Below are 27,532 nucleotides of genomic sequence, written 5' to 3' on the forward strand. Positions count from 1 at the left end.
ACCGGTTTCGGCTCTTCTTGTCTTCTTAATGGCCTTCCCCAACAACTGATTGTCCCTACTTCACATCAGCTTTGAATGATATCCCACCTCTGCATCTTACCTGTCATATTACATTATCGTCCTAAATGTAATATAAATGAAGTAGTATTTCTCCCATTTAACTCTACAACCTAAACCATGTCACTTATAACACTGAAAATTATCATTGCACGAAATTTTTGTCTTATATCCTATTAGGGTTTATAGTAGAGTTCGTAATACCCCATACCTTTCCATCTAAAGCTAGTTAATTCATAGACACTCTTGCATTCTTAGTTCTCATACTTAATCAGAAGTTAATAAAAGTGATCATAAATGAACCTGTCCCTCCAAGTTTATTTTTATTCCTTTGTCTCATTCTTAAAGATATATATATATCAGAGAGGAAGGGAGAGAGAGAGAGATATAAAAACATCAGGCAATGTATACTGATGGGAATTGAATCATTACCTCCTGCTTCATAGGTTGATGCTCCACCACTGACCTATACCAGCCAGACCCCTTGCCTCACTCTTATATCTTCCCCTCAGTTAGTAAAGTTACTTGAAGTTCTTGTTACGTACTCTATGTGAAGTATGAATTGGGATGAAACTATTACAGTACTCAGATGAGAGGCTATGTAACTGGGACAATATAGTGGCAGTACAAGAAATGAGTTCAGGATGTATTTTTGAAAACTGAGATGACTACTGCTCATAGTCAGGTTGTGAAAATAGAAGGCTTATATTGATACTGAGGGACTATCAGGTTTGGGGAAAAAGAGGCTTAGGAAAATAAAATTTTATAGAGAGCTCTAGTAGACATTCAAGTACAGAAAATCAAGCAAGCATTTATAGTTATTGAGTTCAGGAACGCAGTGAGAGCTTGTGATATAAAATGGGAATTACAAGTGTAGAGATTGTATTTGAAGTTATAAGATATAACAGAGCATTTAAAATGTGAGTATAAATAGATAAAAAGGAAAGACATGGGGTTGAGCACCAAGTGTCCCAATATTTAGTGATTCAAAAGAGGAGAAGAAACCAGAAAAATGATCTGAAAAGAGGTAGCCTCAGGTTGCCCCTGAACTATGGAAGCTGTGGAAGGGTGCCAACAGTTTTGTTGCACCCTAGCAAAAAGAGACAGTAGATCAGCAGAAGAGTAAGGGATTGGTGTCAAGAAAGCGCTATGTGAAGAGACTTCATGATTGGTGGCAAAAGGTGGAACGCATGCACTCCAATAGTAATTCCCTATTTAATTAAACAAGGAGGCCATGAGACTGAGGTGGCACTAGTGCTGTGGCAGCCTATGTAAGTAAACCAACATCTGCAAATTCCTCGAGGTTACAGAATTGAAACCTAAGGACAAGAGATTACAAGCACCCAACTAGGCTTTAGCTAGAGCCAATCAACAATTTTTAAATTTTGCTTCTGCCTTTTTTCTATAAAATCCTCTCCCCCAGCTCCTGCCGATGGAGCATCCTAATCATGCTGCCTGATTGATTGTTCAAATAAACTCTTACAATGTTTAATATGCCTTATCTTTTTAAATTTCTGTTTATCTCTTGACATCACAAACATCCATGAAATCAGCACAGCAGTCACTAATTTAAGGAATATATAGGAGCAGTCACTCGAAAGTAGAAACCAGACAAAATCACTTGATTCCAGAGATCTTGGCTCCTGACACTACTAGGTGATCACATAAGAGCCCCACATCATGTGTACCAACATCCTGGCCAATAGCTTATAATGATGAAAATTTATTTTGAAATATCAAATCATGCCCCCAAAGAATTAGTTATCAAGTACCCTAAATTAAAATTGTTTTAAGTTGCTGAATTAGAATGAGTTTACTGTATTGTAAATTAATTTACTGAAGCAGGGTTGGGAGGTGATGAGAACTCTGTTCCCCCTATAGATAGGGTCAAGGCATTGCTCAGAAAAATCATATATATTATAGAAAGTAAAGAAGCACTTTAATTCAAACATGTAATTATAAAAAAATAAATGTTCAATCCTAGTACATGATTTCACATAGTATTTCTTATTCCTATAAAATTTATTTTGTGAAGAAAGGATGGTAGTCCAATGCCTCCCCTTATAATTCTGTACCTTTTCGATATATCAAGATAGAAAAAATAAAATGAACTCATGCAACTTTTAACCTTTAAATAGAAGATTAATAAAAAGGATTAGACTCTAGTAGAAAGAGAAAAAATGGAACAAATAATGCAGCCCCATAGAATTAAAAATATATATATATTCAAATAGCTGGATTTATTTGTAAGATTAGAAATTTGCTTTGCTGTTTCTTAATATTAGCTTCTCCCATTTCCAAATTTCAAATGATAAAATGCAAACGTGGGAATACTAGCAATGATCTAATGGGATTTTTAAGCAGGTGGCCTCAAAGCTGGATTATGTTAAAATGAGAGAAAAAATTTGTTTGGGTAAAGTAGCTTTTCCGCTGTCAGCAGGCTTGTCTTTGCTTTTATGATATTACATGCTATCCACTATGGTAAGAAAGCATGTTGTCCTTGCTTTTAGATTAAATAAGACTTGCCATTGCTCATAATGGCTACCCCATGTCATCTTTGTACCCCATGTCAACTTAACTTTTTACTTAACTTTATTTACTTAACATCTGCATTCCTAAAGTTACAAATAAATGATATAAAAGAACAGGGCCAGATATTTAAAACAAAGAATGAATACAATATTATTATTGTAGTTATTATTACAAAGCATTGGTACTATATTTTTATGATAAGAATACCATATTTTGTTACTTAAATTCAAATGTTACAAAAGAAAACTAAGTTTATTTGCATTATTCTGAAGGCAATCTTTCTCTCGTTATTTGCTGCTGGGCCCTCTTCTAAAATATTATAACTGGAGATAGAAATCAATTTCCATTTTTCCATATAACTCTTGTAAAACATCAATGACAGAGATAAGCAACAAGAATCTGGAATTATGGCAGTACTTTATAACTATAATTTCATTTTATGTTTTCATTAATTTTAAAGTTCTTCTACTAGAATGAACCTTTAAAGATTGAAGAATGATGTCAAGAACTTTCCAGAAACCCCAGATTCTATTATCAATTTTTGCTATAATAATGCTTTTGCAAATACCACTTGCTTTTTATTTACTTAACTTTTTGCTACTTGAAGAGAAGCCTCATTCTTGAAAGCAGTGATTCAAAACTCTCTAAGCATTCGAATACTCTGAAAGTGGAAAGTACAAACATCTGCATTCCTAAAGTCACAAATAAGTGATATAAAAGAACAGGGCCAGATATTTAAAACAAAGATGAATACAATATCATTATGGTAGTCATTATTACAAAGCATTCTATATTTTTGTACTATATTTTTTTTATAAGAATACCATATTTTGTTACTTAAATCCACATTTTTCCCCCTCAGAATGTCACTATAGTTGAGGGATATGTGAGTAGTGTGCAAGCATCCATGTTCTGATCAATGGTTTCTTTTAAATTCTTTAAATCTCACCATTAAACAAAGAATAATGAGTGCATTTAAGAGCTCCTTTTTAAACTCTGGTTTCTCTTTAGATCGCATAAATCTTTCGCCTTTTAAGAGCTCCTTTTATTTACAAACATAGTTAATTAAAAATAAAAGAGTACTCTTAATTGAGATCTCCATTTCCTAATATTTATTCCTTTTAACTACCAATTCCACAGAATATAATGTATTTAATCATGAAAAAAAGAAAGACAAATCATCAGACCTTTCGTGTTAGGTTCTGAATGTGGAACTTTCCAGCAACCTTGTTGTGGGGAATAAAGAAAGCAGTCAGTGTGCTTGTACTCTCTGTGATGGATCCTTCTCCAATCACAAGGCTGCAACCAGACCTGCAGGGTTTCCTTGCTAAGAGAGTTTTGCAGGATAAGCAAACAAAATCTTACAGCCAAGTCTTTTCTCTGTCCTTTGAAAAAAGCATTAGTCTAATCAAGATATTATTTCAAGTGTGTTGCCGGGGTGGGGAAAGAACCTCATTTTCCAGAGGGTTCTTTTTGGGAAATAGGATATTGGGAAGTAAAACAAAGGCCAAAGGAGTAAAAGTAACACAATTCTCTTTCAAGAGGACCACAATCCTGCAGAGTATGTCTAAGTATCGTTCAACGCTCCCCAACTCTTCAAATTGCCAGCAGTGATAAAAGCCGAGAATGAATGGATTGAGAAGGTGGGCAGAAGGTCAAGTGGAGATTAGAGGAGAATGAAGAGGCCCCTGGAGGGGAACTGGTATTCCTTTTCCATCCTAAACCCCCTGACTGTGGGCTAGTTACCTTTGATGCAACAACCTAATTTCTGATGTATTTTGTGAAGTAAATGTTTAAAAAGGTAAATGTTGATTATAATTGATGCTTTATATTGCTCTTTCAGTTTATTTATTAAAAAAAATGTTGTCATATAATCTTGATAATTTCCTGTGTTCTTCTCCTTACCAAGGGTTTCTGCTAATATACAGTAAGTTTTATGATACATGATATTATCTCTAAGGATTGAAACATTTCCTGGACTATGCTTAGTTATAGAGCTGTTCAGAACAATTATTTGCTGAGTTCAAAGCAGCCTCAAAAAAGACCCCTTTTGTGTGTGTTTGTGTGCAAAAAAGAACGAGTGAGGTCTTCTTATAACTGGGTATACACAGCTTCAAAATGTATTATTTCTCTTATTTTATAGACTGTTTGAATTACAGCCATTTAACTTTCTCAAATCTCCACTTCCTCCTCTATTGAACCCTCCCTTACAGGTTGTGTGGAATAAAGAAGTTACTACAGATGAAGACACCTGCATTGGTTTCAGGAACATGTGTGGCTGGGATGCATGTTCTCTGCCCTAGATTTCTGAGGCACAATCATGACTAAGTCAAGAGCAGAACTGAAAGCATGACCAATGAACTTATCACATCTCAGCGTTCTGTCCCTGGCAAAGATTTACACGAGGTCCCTGAAGTACTTTCTGCCTGGGCTACAGGAGCCTCTCTGCCAAAAGACCGAAGCTCCTTCAGCACCGTCCACGTGTGGAAGATTTAAAGTCATCTGGGTGAGGCACCCCGGATCAAGATCCAGTGTGCGGCTCCTCTCCCCTCTCATCATGCTCCGTCATCATTTCAGTCATGACCTTTCTTTATTGCTTAGGGGAAAATTTCTAACAGGTCATAGATAAGCCACGTCGAAAATAGCAAGCTCATAATAAATATGCCATGAAACAAAATGACTGGCAGACAATGCCCCGGGAAAGAAACAAGGTGGAGAGGGGACCATTCGCTAGATTTATGTGGCAAGAGATGTAATTTGTATGATTTGTTTAAGACAGGGGTTTCCATATCTTCCTTTCAAAAATGGGCAATATGATAAAAAAAAAAAATATGTGTTTTATGTTAGCCCTGTGAGGGCACTTGGAAATTTCATCTTCTGACAGATGTTTTGCAAGGTTGTCTCTGATATTTCCATCCATCAGTAGCTGAGTATATAAAATTGTGAATAGGTAGTTTCTGCAAAATCATCAAAAACCTTTGTTTGGAGAACTAACTTGAATATTTTCAGTCTGTATAGTTTATACATTTTAAATGTTATTTTAAAGTATTAGTTTAAATTATAAGCAATCGACTTCCTGACACTGCCAGTCTGCTCTATTTCTAAGTCAAAACTGCTCCCGGGGCCAGAGAAGTCCAAGGTGCCAGGAAGTGTGGCAGCTGTCTGTGAGTAGCCCCCTTGGGATGGGCTGAGGACATGTGGCTGGGCATTGACAATTTTTTTGTACAGTAAAGGATGCCGAAGAGCCCAAAACATGTAAGACGATTGAAATCTGTGTGACTCAGAAGTGAATAATAGAATAAATACGGTTGGAAAGAAGAGCAATGTGTAGACTCTAAGTCCAGTTTCCATAGCACTGGGTATGTGAAGCTAATGGAACAATCAGAATGTGTGTTTGGTACTTGAGAACTGATGTGGGTGATCCTTAAACGGTATAAACAAGGAGACTGGGAACAAGAGAAAAATGGGCATCCAGGAGGCAAGAAGAATGGAGCCACCCCCAACCCGCTCCAAAAGAGAATAAACTTAAAGGTTGAAGAGCTAGATATCACTACATTGTTATCTGTATTTTTATTAAACTGATGAAATTAAGCTAGTCTTGCAATCTTCAGATTATTTATTTGCCTATAACATTAACTTGGAGATGTACCAAAAGTTTATTTGGTTTTGCAATGTTAAGTTTCATCCATCACCGATTTAAGAATGGTTATATGAGAAAATATATAGATTAATAGTTACAGCAGTAGACATTCCCTAGCATCTGTTTTTCAATATTGCTGAATAAATTGTTCTTCTATTTTCAGAATCATCACTCTCAGGAAAGTCTGAGAACAAAAGTTCAAAGACTGAAATCAAAATGAGGTTTTGTTTTAATTAATTAAAAGTTATTGAAAACAAGTTATTTTGAAAGCTAGTTTGTAACATTAGTTATTGTATTCATTGTCACATACCCCATAATAACAGTCAGATGGTCAGATGACTTTCCCGTGCCTTTGTTTAATAAAAATCTTGTTTTAATTTTTTGGAATTTAGCAAAAACCTAAAATAACACTGCTGTTCCAGAGTTAGCTATTTCTGGGAAAGCAGGTGTTGTTCTAAGCAATGTCACATTTCCAGTTCAGGTACCTAGCATTTCTATAACTAGAGAAAACCAGATGCAATAAAAAGCATGTTAGAAATTTACTAGCAAGAGAAAAAAGACTGTTAGGAATTTTTTTTAGGAGATTCTTCAGGCTTATTATCTCTCGTGGCAGTACCAGAATCTTAGCAGTGTAATGAACTGTGTTCTTATGATTAGTTTAATGTTAAAGCTTCTGGTCTCTAGATATTAAATGAACTCAGTGATGATTTTAGTAAGTTATTTCTCATTTTCTCAGCTCATAGCTTAATACGGCTTATCAGTAACAGAGAAATAATGATTACTTTGATTTTCACAGTGCTTTACTGTTACTTACACACAGATTTTTGAACAAAGATCTTTGGAGCCCATAACTAGTAAGGCACATATTGAGCTAAAATGTATCCCGTATGAATGACTCACAGAGCTTGCCTTTCTGAGCAACTCCTGGTTATTTTCATGCTATAAGCTGCCAGTATTTAATTTTCAATTAAAATATGTAAGGTTGTGCTTCTCAGCATAACAATAAAGCCTTCTGTTCCCATGGATATCTATTACTCTGGTTAAGAAACTTTTTCAAAGCCCCTGACATTAGGACCAACCACCCACCCTAGCACCAACCACCCATACCCTAGCACCAACCAATCAATGCAGATCACAACCCTGACCATGACCCCAACTGCCTTATTCACCATGAGTAATGATGTGTCCCCTATATAAGCTACCCCCTTAAAGCCATCAGGGAGCCAGGTCTTCAACATTAGCTAACCTGTCTCTAGGCATGGGCCCCTTCCTGAAATAAACCCTCACTTTCTTTGCTGCAAGCTCCTGCTCATGTCTTACTGGGCTTAGATACGCACAGGCAAATGGACCCCGTTAATCCAGTAATATGCAACGTATTTCTTCATCAATTAAACAGTTATTAATGTATACATCCAGCAGTTTCATGACTAGTGAAGAGGATGTGACACTGGAAAAGTCTGTAGCTAAATGAGCATAGCCTACTGCATCTCCACTTAAGGTTTCATGTGTAAACATCGCATATCTGCAATGCAGCTAATTACTAAAGGATGAATAAGGAAAGAAGCAGAAAGAAGCTAGCCTACATGCCATTGTATGTGTCTGTCTACCCTTATAAAGAATGGACTCATGAACCATTGCCAAAGAAGGTCATCCACTGTAACTGGAAGGAAGCACAATAGCAATGTAATTTTCTTAATCTCCCGTACGGCTTTCCTTCTGTGCATTACATTTCCATCCCTCATTTCTTTTGTCTCATTTCATGTCTTCTATTATAGTGCCTTTAATATGCTTACTCCCCAATCTCTTATTGGCCCACGTTCAAACCATTTACTGTACGTAATTAGCTTCAGTGTGTCTGAGCCTGTGATACTGCTGCCTGTTCTGTTCACAGCAGTCTTTTATGCGCTCTCCTCTTCATTGAGGATGTAAAGAGTCAAACTCAATGTCTGCTAAGGACACTGTGGCTTCGTTTTTCACAGTTTCTAGCAACTAATTGTTCTATTATACTCTTTTGATTAAAAGCACAAATCCATTGACAGATGTGCTGTTTAATTATAAACTAATAGGATAAGTCAGAATAAAACTTAAGAAGGGCTATTATATCACAGATTCCCTAAATCCAAAATCAAATACCAAGCAACTCTACAGATATGCTGCATAAAATGTGCTCAGAGAGACTTTAGGGCAAATTGAAGTCAAAGAATTTGCATCCCCTTACCATTCCCTCAGCTCGCCTCACTGTTAGAAAAGCTTCTTCCTGACTCCAGGCCCTGCCGCCCCCGCTTAGAGCCTTTACTGTACTTTAGAGACCTGGTCATTGTGAAATCTTTCTCTGCCCTTTGAGGTGTAAATATTTGTATAAGTTTCTTGGCTGTTTTACAACCTAGGAAGACAGTATCCCATTCCTCAGGCCCCCATTTCTGTGGAATAGGAGCCTCATCTCAGTGGGTTTCCTGATGTGCATTGTAAAACTGCCTCCAGTCATGAAGATAAGAGAAAGTTTACTTTTCTTTTCCCTAAAGCCAGTGGAAAACACAGATGGCCTGTGATGTCTCCATCTCCTCACCTCTTTAAAAACAAACAAACAAACAAACAAACAAACAAAAACAACTGCTTTTTGTTTCTGTGGAGTGGACTGAGTTCTAATCTCCTGTGAGTAAAGTCTTTCTTACCTATTTAACCCTTTGCACTCCGAACCATCCTGGACATTGGCTACCAGCTACTCGACGCTATTTTGCGGCGGAAACGTGCGTTGAATTAACTCAATTCCCCGTAATCACTAATAAACTGCAATCTCCCCCCTGAGAGGGGACGTCCGAGTGATATGCTAGAATTCCGATGTCCCCTGAGAGGGGACAGCGGAGTGCAAAGAGTTAAATATGCCCAGTACAATTTTTGCTTTGACTTCATAATGCCTGATGAAATTATTTTTAAAATATTCAAAACCACCTATTTTATTTCATAGCTTTCCCCCAGGACTGGCTCTAGCCAATATGAGTGAGTGGATTTTCTAGAGAAGAGAGAACCTTGAACTCTTCGGATGTGAAAGAGGAAGGGAGAAGAGATTAAGGTATCCTGCAGAGTAGTGAGCAGGTCCTGAGAAAGAGACGCAGAAGGAAACGAAGGGACTAGGTTGGTAAATTACCTTTGAACCAGAAGAGCCTCTTTCCCACTGAGGCGGTATGAAAATCAGACAAATGTTCATTGGTAAACAGGACGTAAAGAGACGTAAATAGAAGCTGAAAGGAGTCCTATTTAATGTCTGTCTCCTTTCTGTAAAGCAAAAAGCAGGACCACCTGTGGAAAATGAGGTTAGGATGCAGGTTCAGGGCTTCTGAATGCCCATTCCCGTGGGGAGCAAGCTCTGACCAGACCAGTTTGAGCATAAAGCTGAGCAAGTCATTTGTGACCAGGTTTCGCTTTGTGATATGATGCCAATCTATCACTTTCTAAATCACTAACACAGCTGTCATTCTCCCGCATAAAAATTCCAGATAAGAGTGTTGAGTCACTCCCATTGTGCATTCTCGTAACAATTTAACAATTTCAAACTCCGTTTTATATTTCTTTACAGCTTTATTGACTGTAAGCACATACTAGAGAGGGGCAATGAGGTAGGATCAATATTTTTGTTTTATCAGTGCTGTGCTTGACAGTAAACTCCTCTACATAAAAACCTGGTGGTAAAAGTGAACTCTATTTTAATATAATTGATGAACTATAATTCTACTTACAAAAGTCCATGAGACTCAGAGGAATATAGTCTGTTTGGAGATCCAATAGTTCCTGGAATTAAGTAAAAGGCCAATAAATGTTTCTGGAAGCTGAATGTTTTGACGTTTATTTAAATCTTGAATTGTTGTACTTGTTAACTCTGTACAAACTAAGGCTTTATTTCACCAATTAGATACTAAGTTTTTGAAGATAGTAATTCTAGTCACAGCACTACATATTATAGCCCCAACTGAATTAAAAAGAAACTGAGAGACAGTTTGTTAGGAAACTATAGAACATAATGCATTTCCTGGCTAGCCAAAAAGGGTTTAAGATTTAGAAACATACTTATATATAATTAAAGAATATAATAAATATGAGAATATATTATCTATTGTACTAGCGGCCCGGTGCATGAAATTCATGCATGGGAGGGAAGGGAGTGTTCCTCAGCCCGGCCTGCACCCCCTCCAATCTGGGACCCCTTGAAGGATGTCCTACTGCCAGTCTACAGGGATCGGGCCTAAACCGGCAGTCAGACATCCCTCTCACAATCCAGGTCTGCTGGCTCCAACTGCTCACCTGCCCACCTGCCTGCCTGATTGCCCCTAACCACTCTGCCTGCCAGCCTGCTCACCCTCCAAAGCCCCCCTACCAGGCAGATCACCCCCAACTGCCCCCCATGGCAGCCTCCTCACCCCCCAACTGCTTCACCTGCTGGCCTGCTTGCCTGTACCTTCCCTCCCAACTGGCCTGCTCACCCCCAACTACCCCCCACCACTGTCCTGATCACCTCCAATTGATCCCCACTGATGGCCTGCTCACCCCCAACTTGGCCCCCCTGCTGATCTGCTTACCCCCAACAGCCTCTGCCATCCCATCCTGGCCTGATCACCCCCCCCACCCTCTCCCCACCACCTCCCACACCCCGCCCCTGCAACCCAAGGTCCCAGCCCCTCCTTTTTTTTCTTTTTTCTTTTTTTTTTTTCCCCAGCGCCTCCTTGAGTGGAGGCCAGAGTCAGCTGGAAGCAAGTATCTAGGATTTATTTATCTTCTATAACTGAAACTTTGTAGCCTTGAGCAGAGGCCAGGGCAGGCCAGGGTGGGCAGGAAGCTTGGCTTCTTCCATTGCCAGGGCAATCCAAGCCTCCTGCTTGCTCCAGCTCTGTGGCCACCACCATTTTTGTTGGGATTTATTTATCTTCTATAATTGAAACTTGTAGCTTTCAGCGGAGGCCAGGGCTGACCAGGGTGGATAGGAAGCTTGGATTCCTCCATTGCCAGTGCAACCCAAGCCTCCTGCTTGCCCCAGCTCCATGGTCGGCTGCCATTTTGGTTGGGTTAATTTGTACACTCACTCCTGATTGGCTGGTGGCCATTGGCTGGTGTAGTGGAGTGATGGTTAATTTGCATGTTTCTCCTTTATTAATGTAGATATCCTCAGATTCATTTTTTAAAATTCTATTTTCAGATGGTCTTATAGATACTAATGGCAGGAAATTCCAGTATAACAGTAAAAACATTAATAATTTTAGAATTCATGTTTGCCACAGGAGAGACTAACTGGTCATAACCTAGAAATTTATTATTTTTGCTATTTCTTTTATATGCTTTATAAGAAATACTATTTAAATCTGATGAACAAAAAGATAGATATGGCGACAGTAAAGCAACAAACTATCAAATTACAGCGGGGAGGGTAGACAGATATGGGGGAGATAAGAGATCAACCAAAGGACTTGTATGCATGCATATAAGCATAACCAATGGACGCAAAACTCTGGGGAGGAAGGGCATGTATGGGAGTGGGAGGGGCAATGGTAAGATATGTACACAAATAATACCTTAATAAAAAATGGGAAAAAAAGAAACACTATTTAAATAGAAAATCATTTTATAGCAATTTGGTGTTTAAAATAAAATATAGACTATCTAAAATTCATTCTTGTGCAATATCTGGATAGAAAAACAATGAAATTGGAAATGTGTGCCATTCTATTTTCAAATGAGAAAAAAAAATAGAATTAATGAAAGCTGCACTAGCAAATAGTTCTCATTAGTTAAATAGTTTTTCTTCTAATTGGAAATCCTTCCCATTACCTGCAATGAAAAAATAATTCTGTAAAAATCACCAGAAATATAGGAACAATGATAATTTAAAAATGCAAATAACATTTTGACCAAGGAACAAGAAATACTCCTCTGTTAAAAGAAAAGAAAAAGATTCTGAAGGCAAAGTATCTTTACTGTGGTAATAAAAACAATACTGCCACCTTCTGGTAAAATTTTAAATTGCAACCTGGAAATAGGAAAGGATTTAAATTTAACACTTTTTTTCTGTGACCAGCAAATCTTATATGTACTGTAATGACTCAGATTTGCTTACTAACTATAACTTCATGAAATATAATTTTTAGGATTGAAAATTTAGGATTGAACATAATTAAATTTGTGAATTTTTAAACTTTAATCTATGTACTTATCCTCAGCATATGCCACTGGGGGAAAAAGGCCGAGCTTTGGAACCACAGATACTTGGATTCAAGCTTCAGCTCTGACACTTACTAGCTTTTTGGCCTTGAAAATGTCATTACTAGGCTTCACTTGTCTCATGTGAAGTAACTCAGTATTACAGAGTATAAAATGAGTGTTACATCTAGCATTTTTCCTCATACTCAATAGGTGAGCAATAACTGGTATTTTCAATGAGCAATAGCAGCCTCATTTTCACTAGAATTACTTGATCTTTGTTGTATTTTTTTAAGTGTTTTTCATGAGCCATGTTAGCCACCAAGTTCTGTTGCTTATTTTTCAGACCTTCCAATTGCCTATCAAAGGCATGTGATAATTATTATTACACAATTTACTTATACGTTTACAAGGAAAGCCAATAATAGCTTAACTTACTCCAAGCAAGGCAAAAGCAAGATGTGTATAAGACAATAAAAAGAAAAAACTGTAGATAGCCATGGCCGATTTTGCTCAGTGAATAGAGCATCCGCTCTAAACTTCTTTGTATTACTCTCCAACTTTCTGGCACCTTTCTTCCCCAAATCAATACTTTCCTATTTTCAGAAACCCCCAGAGTTACCCCATTATCCCCTTTCTAGCCTTTGCTTTCAATCCAAACTTTTATTCTCAGAGACCAAATTAAAAATAAGACATAATTAAATCAGTCACAAAATGTAATCTACGACTTTGCCTAAAATGTACTTAAGCAGTTTCTAACTCTGATTTCACTTTAGGGTAAGGTGACCAGACGTGCCGATTTTTAACAATCTGTCCCGTGTCCAACGGCGTTTTAAAAAAGTCCCAATAATCTTTCCAAAAATCGAGACTTTTTTAAATCGCTGCAGGACGCAGGACAGATTGTTAAAAATCGGGACTGTCACGCCCGGTCAGCTTATTTTAAGGTCACCTAGAAGATTTTGTTACAAGTGAATTTAATTGGTTCTGGAAGGGGCTGAACAGGTGACTTCAAGTTTAGGATTGTTGTTAATCACTCAACCCAAACTCTAGTTAATGATTTTCAGAGTTAAAGAGTAACTTTTCTCACTAGAGAAAAAGAAATATACTAAAAGCATAGTGTTATTTCCTTTAAGTAATAGGACACAAAGATAGTAAGGGAACTAGAAACGGTGGAACTCATGCAAACAACCTCATCCCACTGCTACCTCCAAATACTTTCTGTAGCATCTATTCGCTCCACCCCTTGACAACATTCTTGGGACAGATTCCATACCTGTGAGGCCTGTGAAGTATCTGAAAGGTCTTGGTGATCTCTTGCCCCCAGATTAGAACTAACTTGTCCTATTAGAAAAGGGATAATAAACTCACTAGTCCTTCTCATCTTCTGTATTCTCCTGCAGAGGAGTGGGAAAGAGGCAAAAAGCTGACACCACCAGGACTTACATAATCTTCTCTTATAGACCTTGGCTGACCTCCATGCCCTCCTTTCTGGCAGGCCTGTAAAAATGCTGGCTTAATTATAGGGTGCAATTGTAGGTCCATAGTGACTTCTGAAGTGATCAGTTCCCAGACAGGCTGGTGCTCCCTTGAGCTGACTGCTTATACTGATGGAGAATGTAAGACATTTTTTGCGGGGCTAGCAATCTGAGTCTGTGCCAGTAACCTGCCTCCTAGGGCACACTCTTGCTAGCTGGTAATTAACTCCATTGATGCCTGTCCTGCCTTGCAGAACCTGTTTTCCCGGAATACTCCCATTTTACAGAGGCCATAAACCAAGAACCATACACAAACCCCAGAGGTTATCAGAACTGGGCCCAGGCTATGCCTTTGGGTGTGGTCTCATCCCCTATCCCAACTCACAGGGCTTTCCCCAAAGCCTGCAAAAGGTCCAGAAGCCTGATCCTCATTTGGCGGACAGACAAGAAACCAAAGGGTATAAAAGGAAAGCTTTCTCTATATTCACTCACTCAAGATTTGGAAACAGGCTCCCCTTGGTCACTATGCTAGTATATCTGAAAATAAATGGTTTTTTCCTGAATCTCTGAATACTCCCTGTGTATTTTTCGGTCGCCTGGTAAATTCTGTAACAACACACATACTCACACTAGCTCCTGCCTAGACAGTTGCTTACCCACTGAAGATGAGATCATGTCCCAATAAACCCATCATAAATGTAAAATATCACAAGTGGAAAATACATTTAATACACTTTATCTACTGAACATCATAGCTTAGCCCAGTGAACCTCAAACATTCACAGAACATTTACATTAGCCTACACTCGGGCAAAGCCATCTAACACAAAGCCTATCTTATAAAAAAAAAAAAGTGTCGAACATCTCATGTAATTTATTGAATACTGCACTGGAAGTGAAGAACGGTGGTTTTAGAGGTACTCACCATTGACATACACAGCTGACAGCACGCTGGGCCTGAAGAATGTTTGAAGCATTCAACTACAAGACACCCTGGCAACACAGTGCACTGTGGAGTATCAGGGTTTACCCTACTGATTGCCTGCCTCTTGCTTCCACTGACCAGTATCACTAACCTGGGAAAAGATAAAAAATTATCTTCCTAAGAATGTTTATTGCTTTTCAATCCTCACAGAATTGAAAAATCGTAAGTCAAACCACTGTCCAGTGAGGGAGCCTCTGCCGGACCTCACAGTGGGCAGCTCACTTGGGCAGAATCCCATGAGGGCTGCTCGAAAATGTTGTTTCCTGGCCTCTCAGGGCAGAGAAATTCTTGTCTGCAGGTCAATGCAGCTACTCCTTAGGCTTCCTGTCTGGATGTGGTGCTCTCTTGGCTTAAGCCAGGAACCCAATTCTGTGATCCTTTCTTTCCTTAACACAGTGGGGTTCATACCCTTTTCTGATGGGAATGAACTCAGCAAACGTCCAATTAGGGGGGAGATAGCAGCCTCCTGAGAAACATCTTCATCACTGGCATGATCCCCAGCGACGTTTTTTTGTTTTTTTTTTTAAATACTGCTTCTAATATTTCTTCTTTAAAATCAACTTCACTTCGGCATAATTCACTCATAGTAAAAGGTATCATTTTAATATGTAAGTTCAATTTTTTTAAGAAGACACTAACATTGCCACCCCACAAAATAGTTTTGCCATGCCCTTTTGTAAATATGGCATTAACTATTATTCTGATGCTAATTTCCTGTGTTACATCATTGCTCTATGGATACATACATGTTAACATTAGGGAAAGCTGAGTAAAACATAAGAAAACTGTGTGTACTATTTTTAAAACTTTTAATAAGTCTAAAACTATTACAAAATTTTGAAGTCAGACAAATCTAAAAAAAAAACTAAGATTCAATTATTTAGGATGTAAGGTTAATTTATTTTACTAAACCATTAAAATACTCTGATCCAATGTACTGATTCCATTTTTTAAATATAGAATTTTATTTATTTTTCAGCACTCACATAATGTATAAGTTAATGTATATTGTTTGTGGCACCAAAAAAAGACTGAAGGAGCCTGAACGTGTTGTAGTGAGGGGAAAATAACATCTCAAATTAATGTCCAATCTGCTTTCTTTAAAAATTATTACACTATTTGGATAACCCACAATAAATTTAATATAACCTTTCCAAAACATTAGTTTGCAGTGTCAGGTATTTCACAACCAACCATCTGTAACATGTATCCTACTCATAAATCTTATATAGCTATCTTTCATACATGTAAACTACTGGGTGAAGAATTTTAGTACATGTTTCATAATGTATGTGGTTTATATTGAATTAAATACATCTGTTGAGATACCACAAATCACCGGATTAACTAAATCACATTCACCAAGTTCAAAAGTACACTGCTTTTCCCTCTCCCAACCATCATATGTGCATATATTCATAAATAGACAAAGCATATTTCAAAATCTATACCATTTAATAAGGTTAAATATTTAAAAGCAACCAGTATAGTCTCATTTTAAGAAAAGTACACAACTGTTCACAATAAAAAATTTTTAAAAGAAAATAGAGATAAAATTTTATTTATATTTTCTTCTATTTTACATAGCTAAACCAAATGTAAAGTTCTCTTCCTGTATAAAAGTTTTACATTTGGAAGGAAATTCAAATATTAAAATAAAAGTTTAAGACATATGTAATTAATCACATACCAAAATCACAACAGGTCAACTGACAGACTCAAGCTTACTTAAAAATCATTACAAATTTTGAAAAATACATGTTATGCAAAATATTGTTTTTTTAAAAGTAGTATAATACCAACCCGTATAATTTAGGTGAATTCAAAAGTATAATGTTTATAAATTACAGTAGTGTCTATACTGCCCTGTCATGAAAGGAGGTATTCTTTATAAATATATATATATATATATTATAAATAAGAGACTGAGTTCCTTCAAGTGCCAACATTATTTTCACTTTAACCATTATTTAAAAGTTTGTAAAATGTATCAGAAAACTGTACATAGAATAAAATAAAACCCCTGAAACTAAAAATCATTACGAATGCCAATTATCTAGTGACTTGTTCAACAAACTATTTGTACGTATGGGGTGATTTTTTTCCTTCTTTTTATTATGTGGCCTTAAAGGAACATGTTTTCATATTTATTGTTCCCTCTCTTGCTGCTGTTTCACATTTCTATCAATGAGTTCCTTGGAATTTGCCATTATTTTACTTCTATAAATTGACTTTATGTTTAATTCAATTCCCTGCTTCCACATATAGACACAGAGAGCCTAAATTGTCCTTTAGCCTTGGCTCCAACAGGGGCAGCATTGAAAATGTTTGACTGGGTGGAAGGGAAACTGATTCTGAACTGAGGTATCACGTGTTTCTTTCCAGCCTCCCTTGCAATGTCTCTTTGGTTATTAATTTCCTGCTTCCCAAATACCTGGCTTTTTGACTACCCATCTGGCCTCAACCTCTGGTTTTTATATGTCCCTGGTTTAAGTTCATCTGTCTCTCTAATTCCTGACCCTCTGCTCCTCTAAATCTACACCTGTTTACATTCCTTCCTTCTTATATTTCTATACACAAATGCTACTGGTTTCTTCCATCATCACTGGCCACAGATTACCATGAAACATATGCTCTTAAATTCTGTGGGTTACTAGAGCTTCTGGTCCTGGTTTCCTACCAGGGCTTTTCTCTCAGTCTGCTATTGTCTGTTATTTTGGTCACAGTGTATATATAACACACTGCTTGTGAAAAAGCTAACCTTATTAAATTAGTAATCTTATTTCACAAAAATTTCAAGTGGGTATGACTCAACAATTTTCTTAATCAGTAAAACTCCTGACCAGACAGATATTGTTTTGGTTGATGTTCACTGATCTATTTTCTTCACATTCTGAGTAAACAAAGTTGACTCAAGTGAATTGATGGCTGACCTGAATTGATGGAGTGTTACAACGCTATCAGACATGTAAAACAGCCTATCTTTCAAATGAATGGATTGGTTACAGAGTTTTTTTAAATCAAGAATAATAGTGCATGCCTACTATAAGGAACACACTATTTTAGGTGCTATAAGAAATGTACTAGCTAATCATTTTTTAATGATAAAAATTAAAGTACTGAGTATCTAAACATTGATCAAAAGTTTATTAAGAAATCTTTTCAGAGAAAACCAATAAAATGCACCCGTCTTTTTTTTTTTTTTTTTTAAAGAAACCTTTTGTGTCTAATTGGCACTTTTATTTCCTGAAGCTAGTATTTTTCCCAGGAAGATATGTAATTGAATAACACTTTTACAGATTCATATTAAGAGGTAAATGTTAAAAATCAGCAATATCAACAGATTATCTCCTAGATTTCCTGAGTTAAAGTGAAAATATGTATCGACAATGCTGATATTTCTAAATTCACTATATAGTGGGACACAAAGAAGAAAACCTGTGTTATAAAAGTTTGGTAACTTTCTGTGATAAAGGACAGATTAGTATATGTCAATTTCAAAAGAAATTATATTATCTAGCTGGTTCTAAATTCATGGGCTGTCAAAAATAGCTTTGAAAATCACTCATAAAATTAACTTTTTATGCCATAAATTTTAACTAATTATTGGCTATTTTTTCCTGGTTTAGTTTATTAATTGGGAATTTCATACCTAGAGGATGGTGTGTGTGTGTGTGTGTGTGTGTGTGTGTGTGTGTATGTTTTGAGGCATTTGGTGAGGTTTTGAAGGCATAGGTCTGTTTCTTACTTTAAAATAAAACAAATGAGTTCATATATATATATATATATATATATATGCCATAAATATACACAAAAAAAAAACACATTTAATTATAAAACATCAATTTTTAAAACGATTGTCCACATTGAGTAGATAAAGGCCCAATGGCAAAGTGCATTCTTACAAATGGAGGCCAATTCTCCAGCGGTAAAACACTCTCTTCTTTTTCTATTTCATCCTTCATTTCCTGCTTTGTTGAGGTCAAGGTCCACTGAAACAGTAGACAAAACTGCATTCGAATTTTGAAATGACACCTCTGTGTCTAATGATGGCGGATTATACAAAAAGATTGCAAGCCCATTGAAGAAAATGGTGGCAATTTTACAAATAACACCTAAATATAAAAAGAAAAATTAATCATGTATCAGGCCTTTATTACAAAAATCAATTCTCACAACTAGAAAGTCTTCACAACTGGAAATTCATTACTTTAAAAAATCGAAGTGATAGGCATCATAGTTCTATGTTTTAAAATTCTACAACTTTAGGATGAAAAGTGATATTCTTCAATAAAAAGGATACATTTCAATGAACTATCCTGTATTTTCTTTCTAAGCAATAAAAACATGCAATAATTATTTTATTCTTGGTTATAATTGTACATATTTATAAAATAAGTGTTATATAGATGTAATTCCATATTCCGTTTCTAATTTTATTAGTACCCTATCTATAAAAAACTATAATCAAATGTCGATGACAAAGAAAAACAGCTTACAACATCCTTGAACGTGAAATAAAAGTTGCAGAGTTTTCATGTTCATAATGGAAAATAACTCTAAAAATAAAAAAGCTTTGAAGTTCTTAGGAGAAAGCCTCTATGAAAATATATCACATTCAATACTCAACCAAATTTGCTTATAAGCAACAAGTAACAATACGAAACATCAAGATTCACTTCACAAGCTTTCATTTGTTTTCAAAGAACTCAGATTTTGAGCTCAGCTATATTAACAGAAATTAGTTCTGGCCACATCACAAGCATTTTAAGTTCCAGTCAAAAAAGCTAAATGGCCTTACAATGCTGTTTTTGCAGTGTAGTTCCTTTGCTTGTGTTAATCATTAATATTTTGCTCAAAATGAGTATTTGAAAAACAGGAATGCTCTAAGTATTTCTAGGTTTATAGGAAGATTAATTACATAAGTATTGTTGTTACAATGTTTTTGAAAAATGTAAAGGTCTATATGTTTAGGGATAAAATTAGTCACATTTATCACAGAAGGAAAGGAAATAATTTGTTATCTGTATCTTTTGGTGAAAGAGTACAAACATAATCAATTACATTTTTAAACATGAAGACGTTTTGAACATAAAATGCTTTTTTAGCAGGTAAAAGTAGTAGGAAGATTAATTTTGTCTATTCTAATCAATATTTAATTTTCTTGTGTGTGTGTAATTTATGTATTTATTTAGGCAGTCGATGTTTTATTACTCTGTCATCATAAATTCAGAAAGCATACTCTGAGGCTAAGCACATAGAAGAGCAATAAGCTATCTTGATACATATGCCAAAACAACTGCAACCACAATTGCAATAAAAATAACACATCATGTAAATATTTTCTATATATAGAATTTGTTTTAAAATATTCTCATTTCTCAGGTTGACTTAAAATTTTTCTCTCACTCTTACAAACTAGATGCCTTGCTTTATTTCCTTTATCTTAATTTTCATTTATGGTTTAACCAAGACTATGTAAGACAGACTGCCAAAGGTAAAAGAGGTTGAATAACATGGCTAATCTTCTAAACTTAGGAAGAGATTCCCGTAACATGCCTTAGAGCCAAGGACACTTCCCTACCTCAGTTCTATGTGCTTTCCAAAGCCCAGGTACCTAGATGAAAACATTCCAGCATCTTAGAATTCTTCTTTGAGAGAAGTTGTTAAAAGGAAATTAAGCGGTATGTGATGTAATGAAAGCTAGAATGTTCTTCTATCGTAGACTGAGTCTTACAGCCTTTGTAGCCTGCGGAGACTGATCTCTGCTTCAGGAATGAACATTTCAAATCCAAAGTAACAGAAACTTTTTTCTTTTAATCTGGACATCATCCATTTGCTCTGAAGTTATTAAGAAGTCACTACTTACTTATAACCACAAGCATACGGGCCATCCTGATGTTATCATAAATCCAGCAGGCTCCTTTAATTCCACATTCATTAACATCCCAGAGAATACATGAGCTGTCTATTGCGACACCAAAAATAATTGGTCCAGGTATTGAGCCTAGAGGATTGTATGTGAAATACACATAAGTAAGGATTACAGTTTATAGTTACAGGTGTGTTTTTTTCCCTCTCTTTTAAAAAAAAATATATTTTATTGATTTCTTACAGAGAGGAAGAGAGAGGGATAGAGAGTTAGAAACATCGATGAAAGAGAATCATCGATCAGCTGCCTCTTGCACACCCCTTACTGGGGATGTGCCCGTAACCAAGGTACATGCCCTTGACCGGAATCAAACCTGGGACCTTTCAGTCCGCAGGCAGAGGCTCTATCCATTGAGCCAAGCTGGTTTCGGCATATAGTTACAGATTTTTATGTCCATGATTATATATGTATTATACAAATAAGAATAGCATTACATTTAGTTAAGTAAATATTTTAATTCACTGCTTGTCTAATTTAATGTGTCTTTGAAATTAGCTATTATACTTCTAAGGAATCAAAATAAATTATTGATGCACAAAGTAAGTACTAAAAACAGTATGTGTGTTATATGTGTGTATGCATGTGTGTACATGTACTTATCATATTGACATATATGTGGATGCATGAGAATGCATGTATACACACCACTATTAATACTAACATGCTTAGTACTGCTATGTTGAACACACACCTTCCTCCATATGAGGTCAGAAGGCGCAAAAACTTTCACATAATTAAAGAGCTTCCAATTGTTACAAATCAAATATATGATTCGAAGTGGTATTTCTTAGACAAAAGTTTCAGCTACATCCAATCCATTCTTTCATGACCTGTGGCATGACAGAGCACTGGACTGAGTCAGGAGACCATTTTCCTACTCTCATTTGCACCATTAATTGTGTAACTGTAGGCAAACCCGGAATCTCTCTGTGCCTTCATGTATCATCTGAAAAATGGGAAAGTTGGTTCAGGTGACCTCTAATGTTCCTACTTTTGGTGAGTTTTTAAAAAAATGATCTTAATAGTATGTGTATAATATGTTTGTCTTTCTTATTCTTCCTGCATCTGGTACCTTATAAAATTTTCTAGTATAAATTATTTCTTCCATCAGCTCTTAACTATTTTTTCATTATTGATGAAATATAATCATGCCCCAGAGATAAATGCAGGAATAAAAAAACATTACAGTAGTTATAGATAAGATTAGCGTAATTTGTTGGTAATGGGTTTTATATGAATAGAAAAAACTGTCTCTTATTATGCTCTATTAGAAATGCATTAATGATAATATATTATATTTCAAATAAATATGATATACTCTTTAAGGTTATATTTGCGTTTGAATTAGAAACAATAGCCAACAAAGCAGGTAGATAAAAAGTAAAGTAATTATTTTCTTATGTAATATACAAATAATATATACTTAATATTGGAAAATAATTTCTTCAACAGCAATGATGTAGTTTTCTACTGCATTTAAATTAAATACTTTCTTGGCACATATAAATAAATAAATGACACTAATGAACAAAAATAACCAAGCTACTAATGAATTGAGAAAAATGGCATACCTAATAATCGAAGCATCATAAACTGTATTCCCAAAGCTAGAGACCGTTGCTTTTGATTGACACACCTGGAGATAGTAAATACACATGAGGCCAAATGGTTGTGCAGTACATTCACACAGTATCTCAAGTATGTTGAGACACAGTGCTGGGACATGAGAGTCAGAGAGAGAAAAGAGATCAACTATAAACTTGAAGTTGAAAGGTGACATAGATAATTTTTTTCATAAATTTTTAAAAAGCAGAGTCCCTTTTTTCTAAATAACTCCAATTTCCATGTAATGAAATATTAACAGACTCAGTATGCGAAAAGGTAAGTGTCAAGGAACCAAAAGTGAAAAGGGCAAAGTTTATTAGGAGAGAAACAGAAAGGCTGATGCGCTTATGGAAGGGCAGACAGAAAATATTTTTTTTAAATATATTTTAATTGATTTTTATTATTTTTTTAATATATTTTATTGATTTTTTACAGAGAGGACGGGAGAGAGATAGAGAGCTAGAAACGCCGATGAGAGAGAAACATCGACCAGCTGCCTCTTGCACACTCCCTACCGGGGATGTGCCCGCAACCAAGGTACATGCCCTTGACCGGAATCGAATCTGGGACCTCTCAGTTCGCAGGCCGACGCTCTATCCACTGAGCCAAACCGGCTTTGGCGACAGGAAATATTTTTACAATGAGATGTAGGAGGAAGAGCAACCAAAAGTACACAACACTGTGAAGAGCCAGATGACAGCGGGCTTCTTATTAGTGCTGTTCACAGGAAGGCTTAAAATCATAGCACCTACTGTCTAAGGTAGAATGCATGTTATTCTGATTCTGGCATAAATGGAATGCATTGTATTTCCATCATATTCATATATAACTGAACATATTTCACCTTATAACTGAAGCCTCAGAAAAGAAGCAGAGAAGCTGAGTGACAGGTGGACAATGTCAGGACACTTTTCACATACAAGATTTCACTTAAACTCATATGAAGTAGGTTTTTTAAAAGCACCAAACTAATGATCTTGTAAGGGCTGAATTCATATTAGAACAAGGTCAATATAAACCCAACCTTTTTTTTTTTTTTTTTTCTTTTTCTTCATTGAACATGCTGCCTTAGGGAAGGCAAATTTTAAAATACAATACATACCTTAGGATGGACACAGTGACAGGAGTACCGGCCATGAAGGTAAAAACAATTGCAGCAAAGAAAACGCCAAGGAATATGGGCAAGTTTGTACATTGAGTTTCACATTTTCCAGCTTTAGCTTCATAACCAAAACTTTCTGCAGGATGTGTTATTTCTGTTTTCATTTCAATACAGGAACAGTTGTAATATGCCTAGAATATTAGACATAAAAATACCGAAAGTGTTTAATTTGAAAACATGTTTTATCATTATAAATTAGGTAATCTCTAGACTTGGTTCTCTCCTGCAGTCTTCATCCATACACAACAAATAATACAGAGAAAGAGTAATAAGCACTAAGAAATTAAACAAGGGAAAACAAGCAGCCATATTTATGAAGCAGAATCATCTCTATTTGTCTTTTGGGTACATTACTTCAATTTTTAATCTATTATTGACTCAGGATTTGTAAAACAAATTGACGAAATTATAGCAATATGTTATCAAACTCGTTCTACACTGTTTTGAATGAGCATAACTGTTCAAATAATTTACCTGCTCACTTTCTTCATTTCCATTCTAGGACACACAAATAAAGCATCATAGTGACACTCTCACCATTACACTAGTTTGAAATAACAAACACTATAAATAAGTGCTTTAGTAAAATTAACTAATGTGTCACAAGAGTTGGGGGGAAAATTGATGCTTTCAATTAAACCTTTTTACTATAATTTTCTGAACTTATTGAGTTGTTTTATCAAAAGCAAACTGTCTCCCTCTAAGATGACATATTTATGAATATCAAAATCTAGAAGTGATTACATTATCTGGTAGGCTATTTTACATATAAATAACATACACATATTAATTAAAAATATGAAATGTTGAAAGGCAACATATAAATAAATCACAAGTATTGGTTTTGCATGAAAAAATAAGATATTTTAAAAGTTAGTCATGATTAGTTTTTAAAGCCCTTTTACATCTTAATTCCATCCCTGCAATAAATCTTTTTACATATTAAAAGACTCATGAATGAAGTCAGCAGAGCCAGAAAGGTCAAAAGGAAGTGGTGCTTTTATTGTTCTGAAGTCAGAGACCTTTTTGGTTGCTAAAATGTCCTATGGCCAGGGGTTCTGATTCAGGACACCCAAACATACCAATGACACCCCCCTTGGACTATTTGAGATTCAGGAACCAGATGCATCAAACATGAAGTAATGTTACCTTTTAAAATTTTCAGAAGAAAAAATGAGAAGTTTTCTTGTCTTTTTTTCTAAATGTTTGTTTTTATACTTAAAAAAAAATTATCACAGATGTCCTTCTTCCCCCTTAGTCCTTTTTTAGTTTTGTCCTGTTTCTGATGAAACTTTTCAACTTTCTTGCATAAAAAATTATACATTTGCCTAAGTATAGTTGTAGTTAGTCAGCATCTGTTTTTATATTTTGGGCCACTAGTGTTAAATATTAAAATTAATATTTCTGTGAACAAATGTGTATATTTAATACATTATTATCAGTGCATTAGCCTATCTGAAATATTCTGTAAGAAAAAAAATCCCAAGAAAAAAATTAGTTGTTTTACATGGATGGAATATCCTATATATTAAAAGCCTACTATGCAAATTATCCCTTACACTGGGAGTCCAACCACTCGCTATGACATGTGACCACCAGAGGGTGGCACAGAACATGGTGGGTGTCAGTGACACTGCATTGGCTGTGGGTGGCAGTGGGACTGCTGTGGGATGGTGGAGCAGTAGAGCCAGTGGTGCCAGGCTAAGACCGGTGCAAGTGGAATCCAATCACCCTACCAATCGCCTCACAGACAGTGACCAGCAGAGACAAGGAACAGGGCTCCTGCTCACTCCCCGGTGCTGAGGGAGCCAACAGGGTGCCGGCCCCAATCAATCGCCCTGCAGGCAGGATGGTAGAGGGGTTGCGATCTTTTTTTAAAACATATTTTTATTGATATCAGAGATGAAGGGAGAGGGAGACAGAAACATCAAAGATGAAAGAATCATTGATCAGCTGCCTCCTGCATGCCCCCTATGAGGGATCAAGCCCGCAATCCTGGCATGAGCCCTGACTGGGAATCAGACAGGGAATCAAACTGTGACCACCTGGTTCATATGTCAATGCTCAACCAATGAGCAACACCAGCCAGGCAGATTTTACTTGCAATCTTAAATTTATTTTTATAAGGGCGGAAAAAAAAATGCTATTTCACTAGTCCATATTTTAGATACTCAAGATTATGTTCTTTTGTTACCTTATTCATGTGTCCTTTTATATCATAATATATATTTCCCACAGATGTTTTTAGTGTTATCACATTATCTATTATTGCCTAACATATTATGTAGTACTAGAGGCCCAGTGCACAGATTCGCACACATTGAAAGGAAATTAATTAGAAGACACATTTTAATATCACCATTCATCCTTTCTCTATAATACAAGTGTCAACCAAATGCACAATTGACAATGACATATGAAAACACACGCGTGTGATTGGTGCCAGCAAGAGCTTTATACGTATTGTGCATGTGTGAGTCAATGTTTACTTTTAAACTGCTAATGTGCATCATGTGTACCAGCCAGTCAGTCAGTCAGACGGATTGAAAGTTGCTCACTTAGCTTTTTATATATATAGAATAGTAATGTGACTAGTTTCCAAGACTCTTAAATTTAGCTAAGATGAAATCTTTAGATTATATATATATATATATATATATATATATATATATATATCTCCATTAAACTCTATTGGATTTTATTAAAACAATTTGACTACATTTAAAAATAAATATCTAGGTAAAATGATACACATTCCAATACAGAATTTAAACTAAATTTGTATTTGAGATTGAGATAATGATTTAATATCCATATAATAAAAGCCTAAGTGACCCGTTATGGTGAAACGACCAGAATGAAGGGTCACTATGACACATACTGACTGCTATGGGGCAGACTCTCAATGCAGGAGCTTCCCCCTGGTGGTCAGTGTGCAATCACAGGGGTCATGCCACTGAGCCAGAAGCCAGGCTCACAGCTGGCGAGCGTGCAGGCCAGGCTAAGGCCCCCTTCTCTCCATAGTGCATGAATTTCGTGCACCGGGTCTCCAGTTTTTAAATAAATCCATTGTGTATCAAATGAAAGCAACAAATATTTATGATGTTACTACTAAGTACACTGTAGTTAGCAAGAATAGGACAAGTTCCCTGACTTCAAGGGAGGTGTATAGTTGATAAAAAATAAATAAATAAAACAATCAAAAAAGATAAATAACACTTTACTGCTGTAATAAAAGTAATGTTACAAAGATGTATGTAACTGCTAAGTTAATTTTTTTACAACAATTGCATCTCAGGTTTAAAAGAAGGCTCTTTCTCTATTGGTGTGGTCAGATTTTTGGTGTGTGTGTGCACACATGTGTGCACATGTGCATGTTTAAGGTAAGATCTACTATCTTAACTAATCCTAAGTGTACGATACATACTTGTTGACTATCAGTACAATGTTGTGCAGCAGATCTCTAAAGCTTATCCATCTTGTGACTAAAGCCTTATGCCTGGCTTCTGAATGGAGGAGATGGGCCCAGAAGGAAAGAACAGGCATTGTGTGATTCCATAGAGGGACCAAGAAGGCCATCCATACATAGACAAATACACTGCCTCTTTAAGGTGAAGTAGCAGACACAAGTTACCTCTGAACGTTTCATTGAAACAGAACTTTTACAGCCTGCAAAGCAGGGAGAAAAGTATTGGACTCCATCTCTGCCACAGACAGGATAATAATGTGACCGCATGCAGTTACAGTTGGCATTACAAGGAGTGGTCAAGTTTCCCAGGTTTCCTGTCCTGTCAACAAGAAATGAAAAATGGGAAAATTATCTCTGTTGTAATATTTAATGAACAGTCCAGAAGCATTGGTATTTTTTCCAATGTAGTCATTTATTCACTCACTCAGCATATATTTAATTATTAAATAAATAAACAAAATGTAAAAAAAAAAAAAAAAAATTTGCCTTTTC

The 27,532-nt window shown here is 36.1% G+C and overlaps 1 protein-coding gene across 1 annotated transcript in view; it reads right to left on the bottom strand.

Annotated features, from left to right (window-relative positions):
* Positions 1–16,988: 16,988 nt before the first annotated feature.
* The window catches only part of SLCO4C1 (solute carrier organic anion transporter family member 4C1), a 55,675-nt gene continuing 45,131 nt past the window's right edge, over positions 16,989–27,532 (bottom strand). The window contains exons 9-13 of the mRNA XM_036410355.2: positions 27,206–27,359; positions 23,512–23,702; positions 22,376–22,440; positions 20,742–20,879; positions 16,989–18,987 (exon numbers count right to left, since the gene is read on the bottom strand). Coding sequence (XP_036266248.1) covers positions 18,827–18,987; positions 20,742–20,879; positions 22,376–22,440; positions 23,512–23,702; positions 27,206–27,359 — 709 coding nt within the window. The 3' untranslated portion in view covers positions 16,989–18,826. The remainder of the gene's footprint in view (positions 18,988–20,741; positions 20,880–22,375; positions 22,441–23,511; positions 23,703–27,205; positions 27,360–27,532) is intronic.

The sequence above is a fragment of the Pipistrellus kuhlii genome, unplaced genomic scaffold (genome assembly GCF_014108245.1).
Source record: "Pipistrellus kuhlii isolate mPipKuh1 unplaced genomic scaffold, mPipKuh1.p scaffold_m20_p_4, whole genome shotgun sequence".
NCBI lineage: Eukaryota > Metazoa > Chordata > Mammalia > Chiroptera > Vespertilionidae > Pipistrellus > Pipistrellus kuhlii.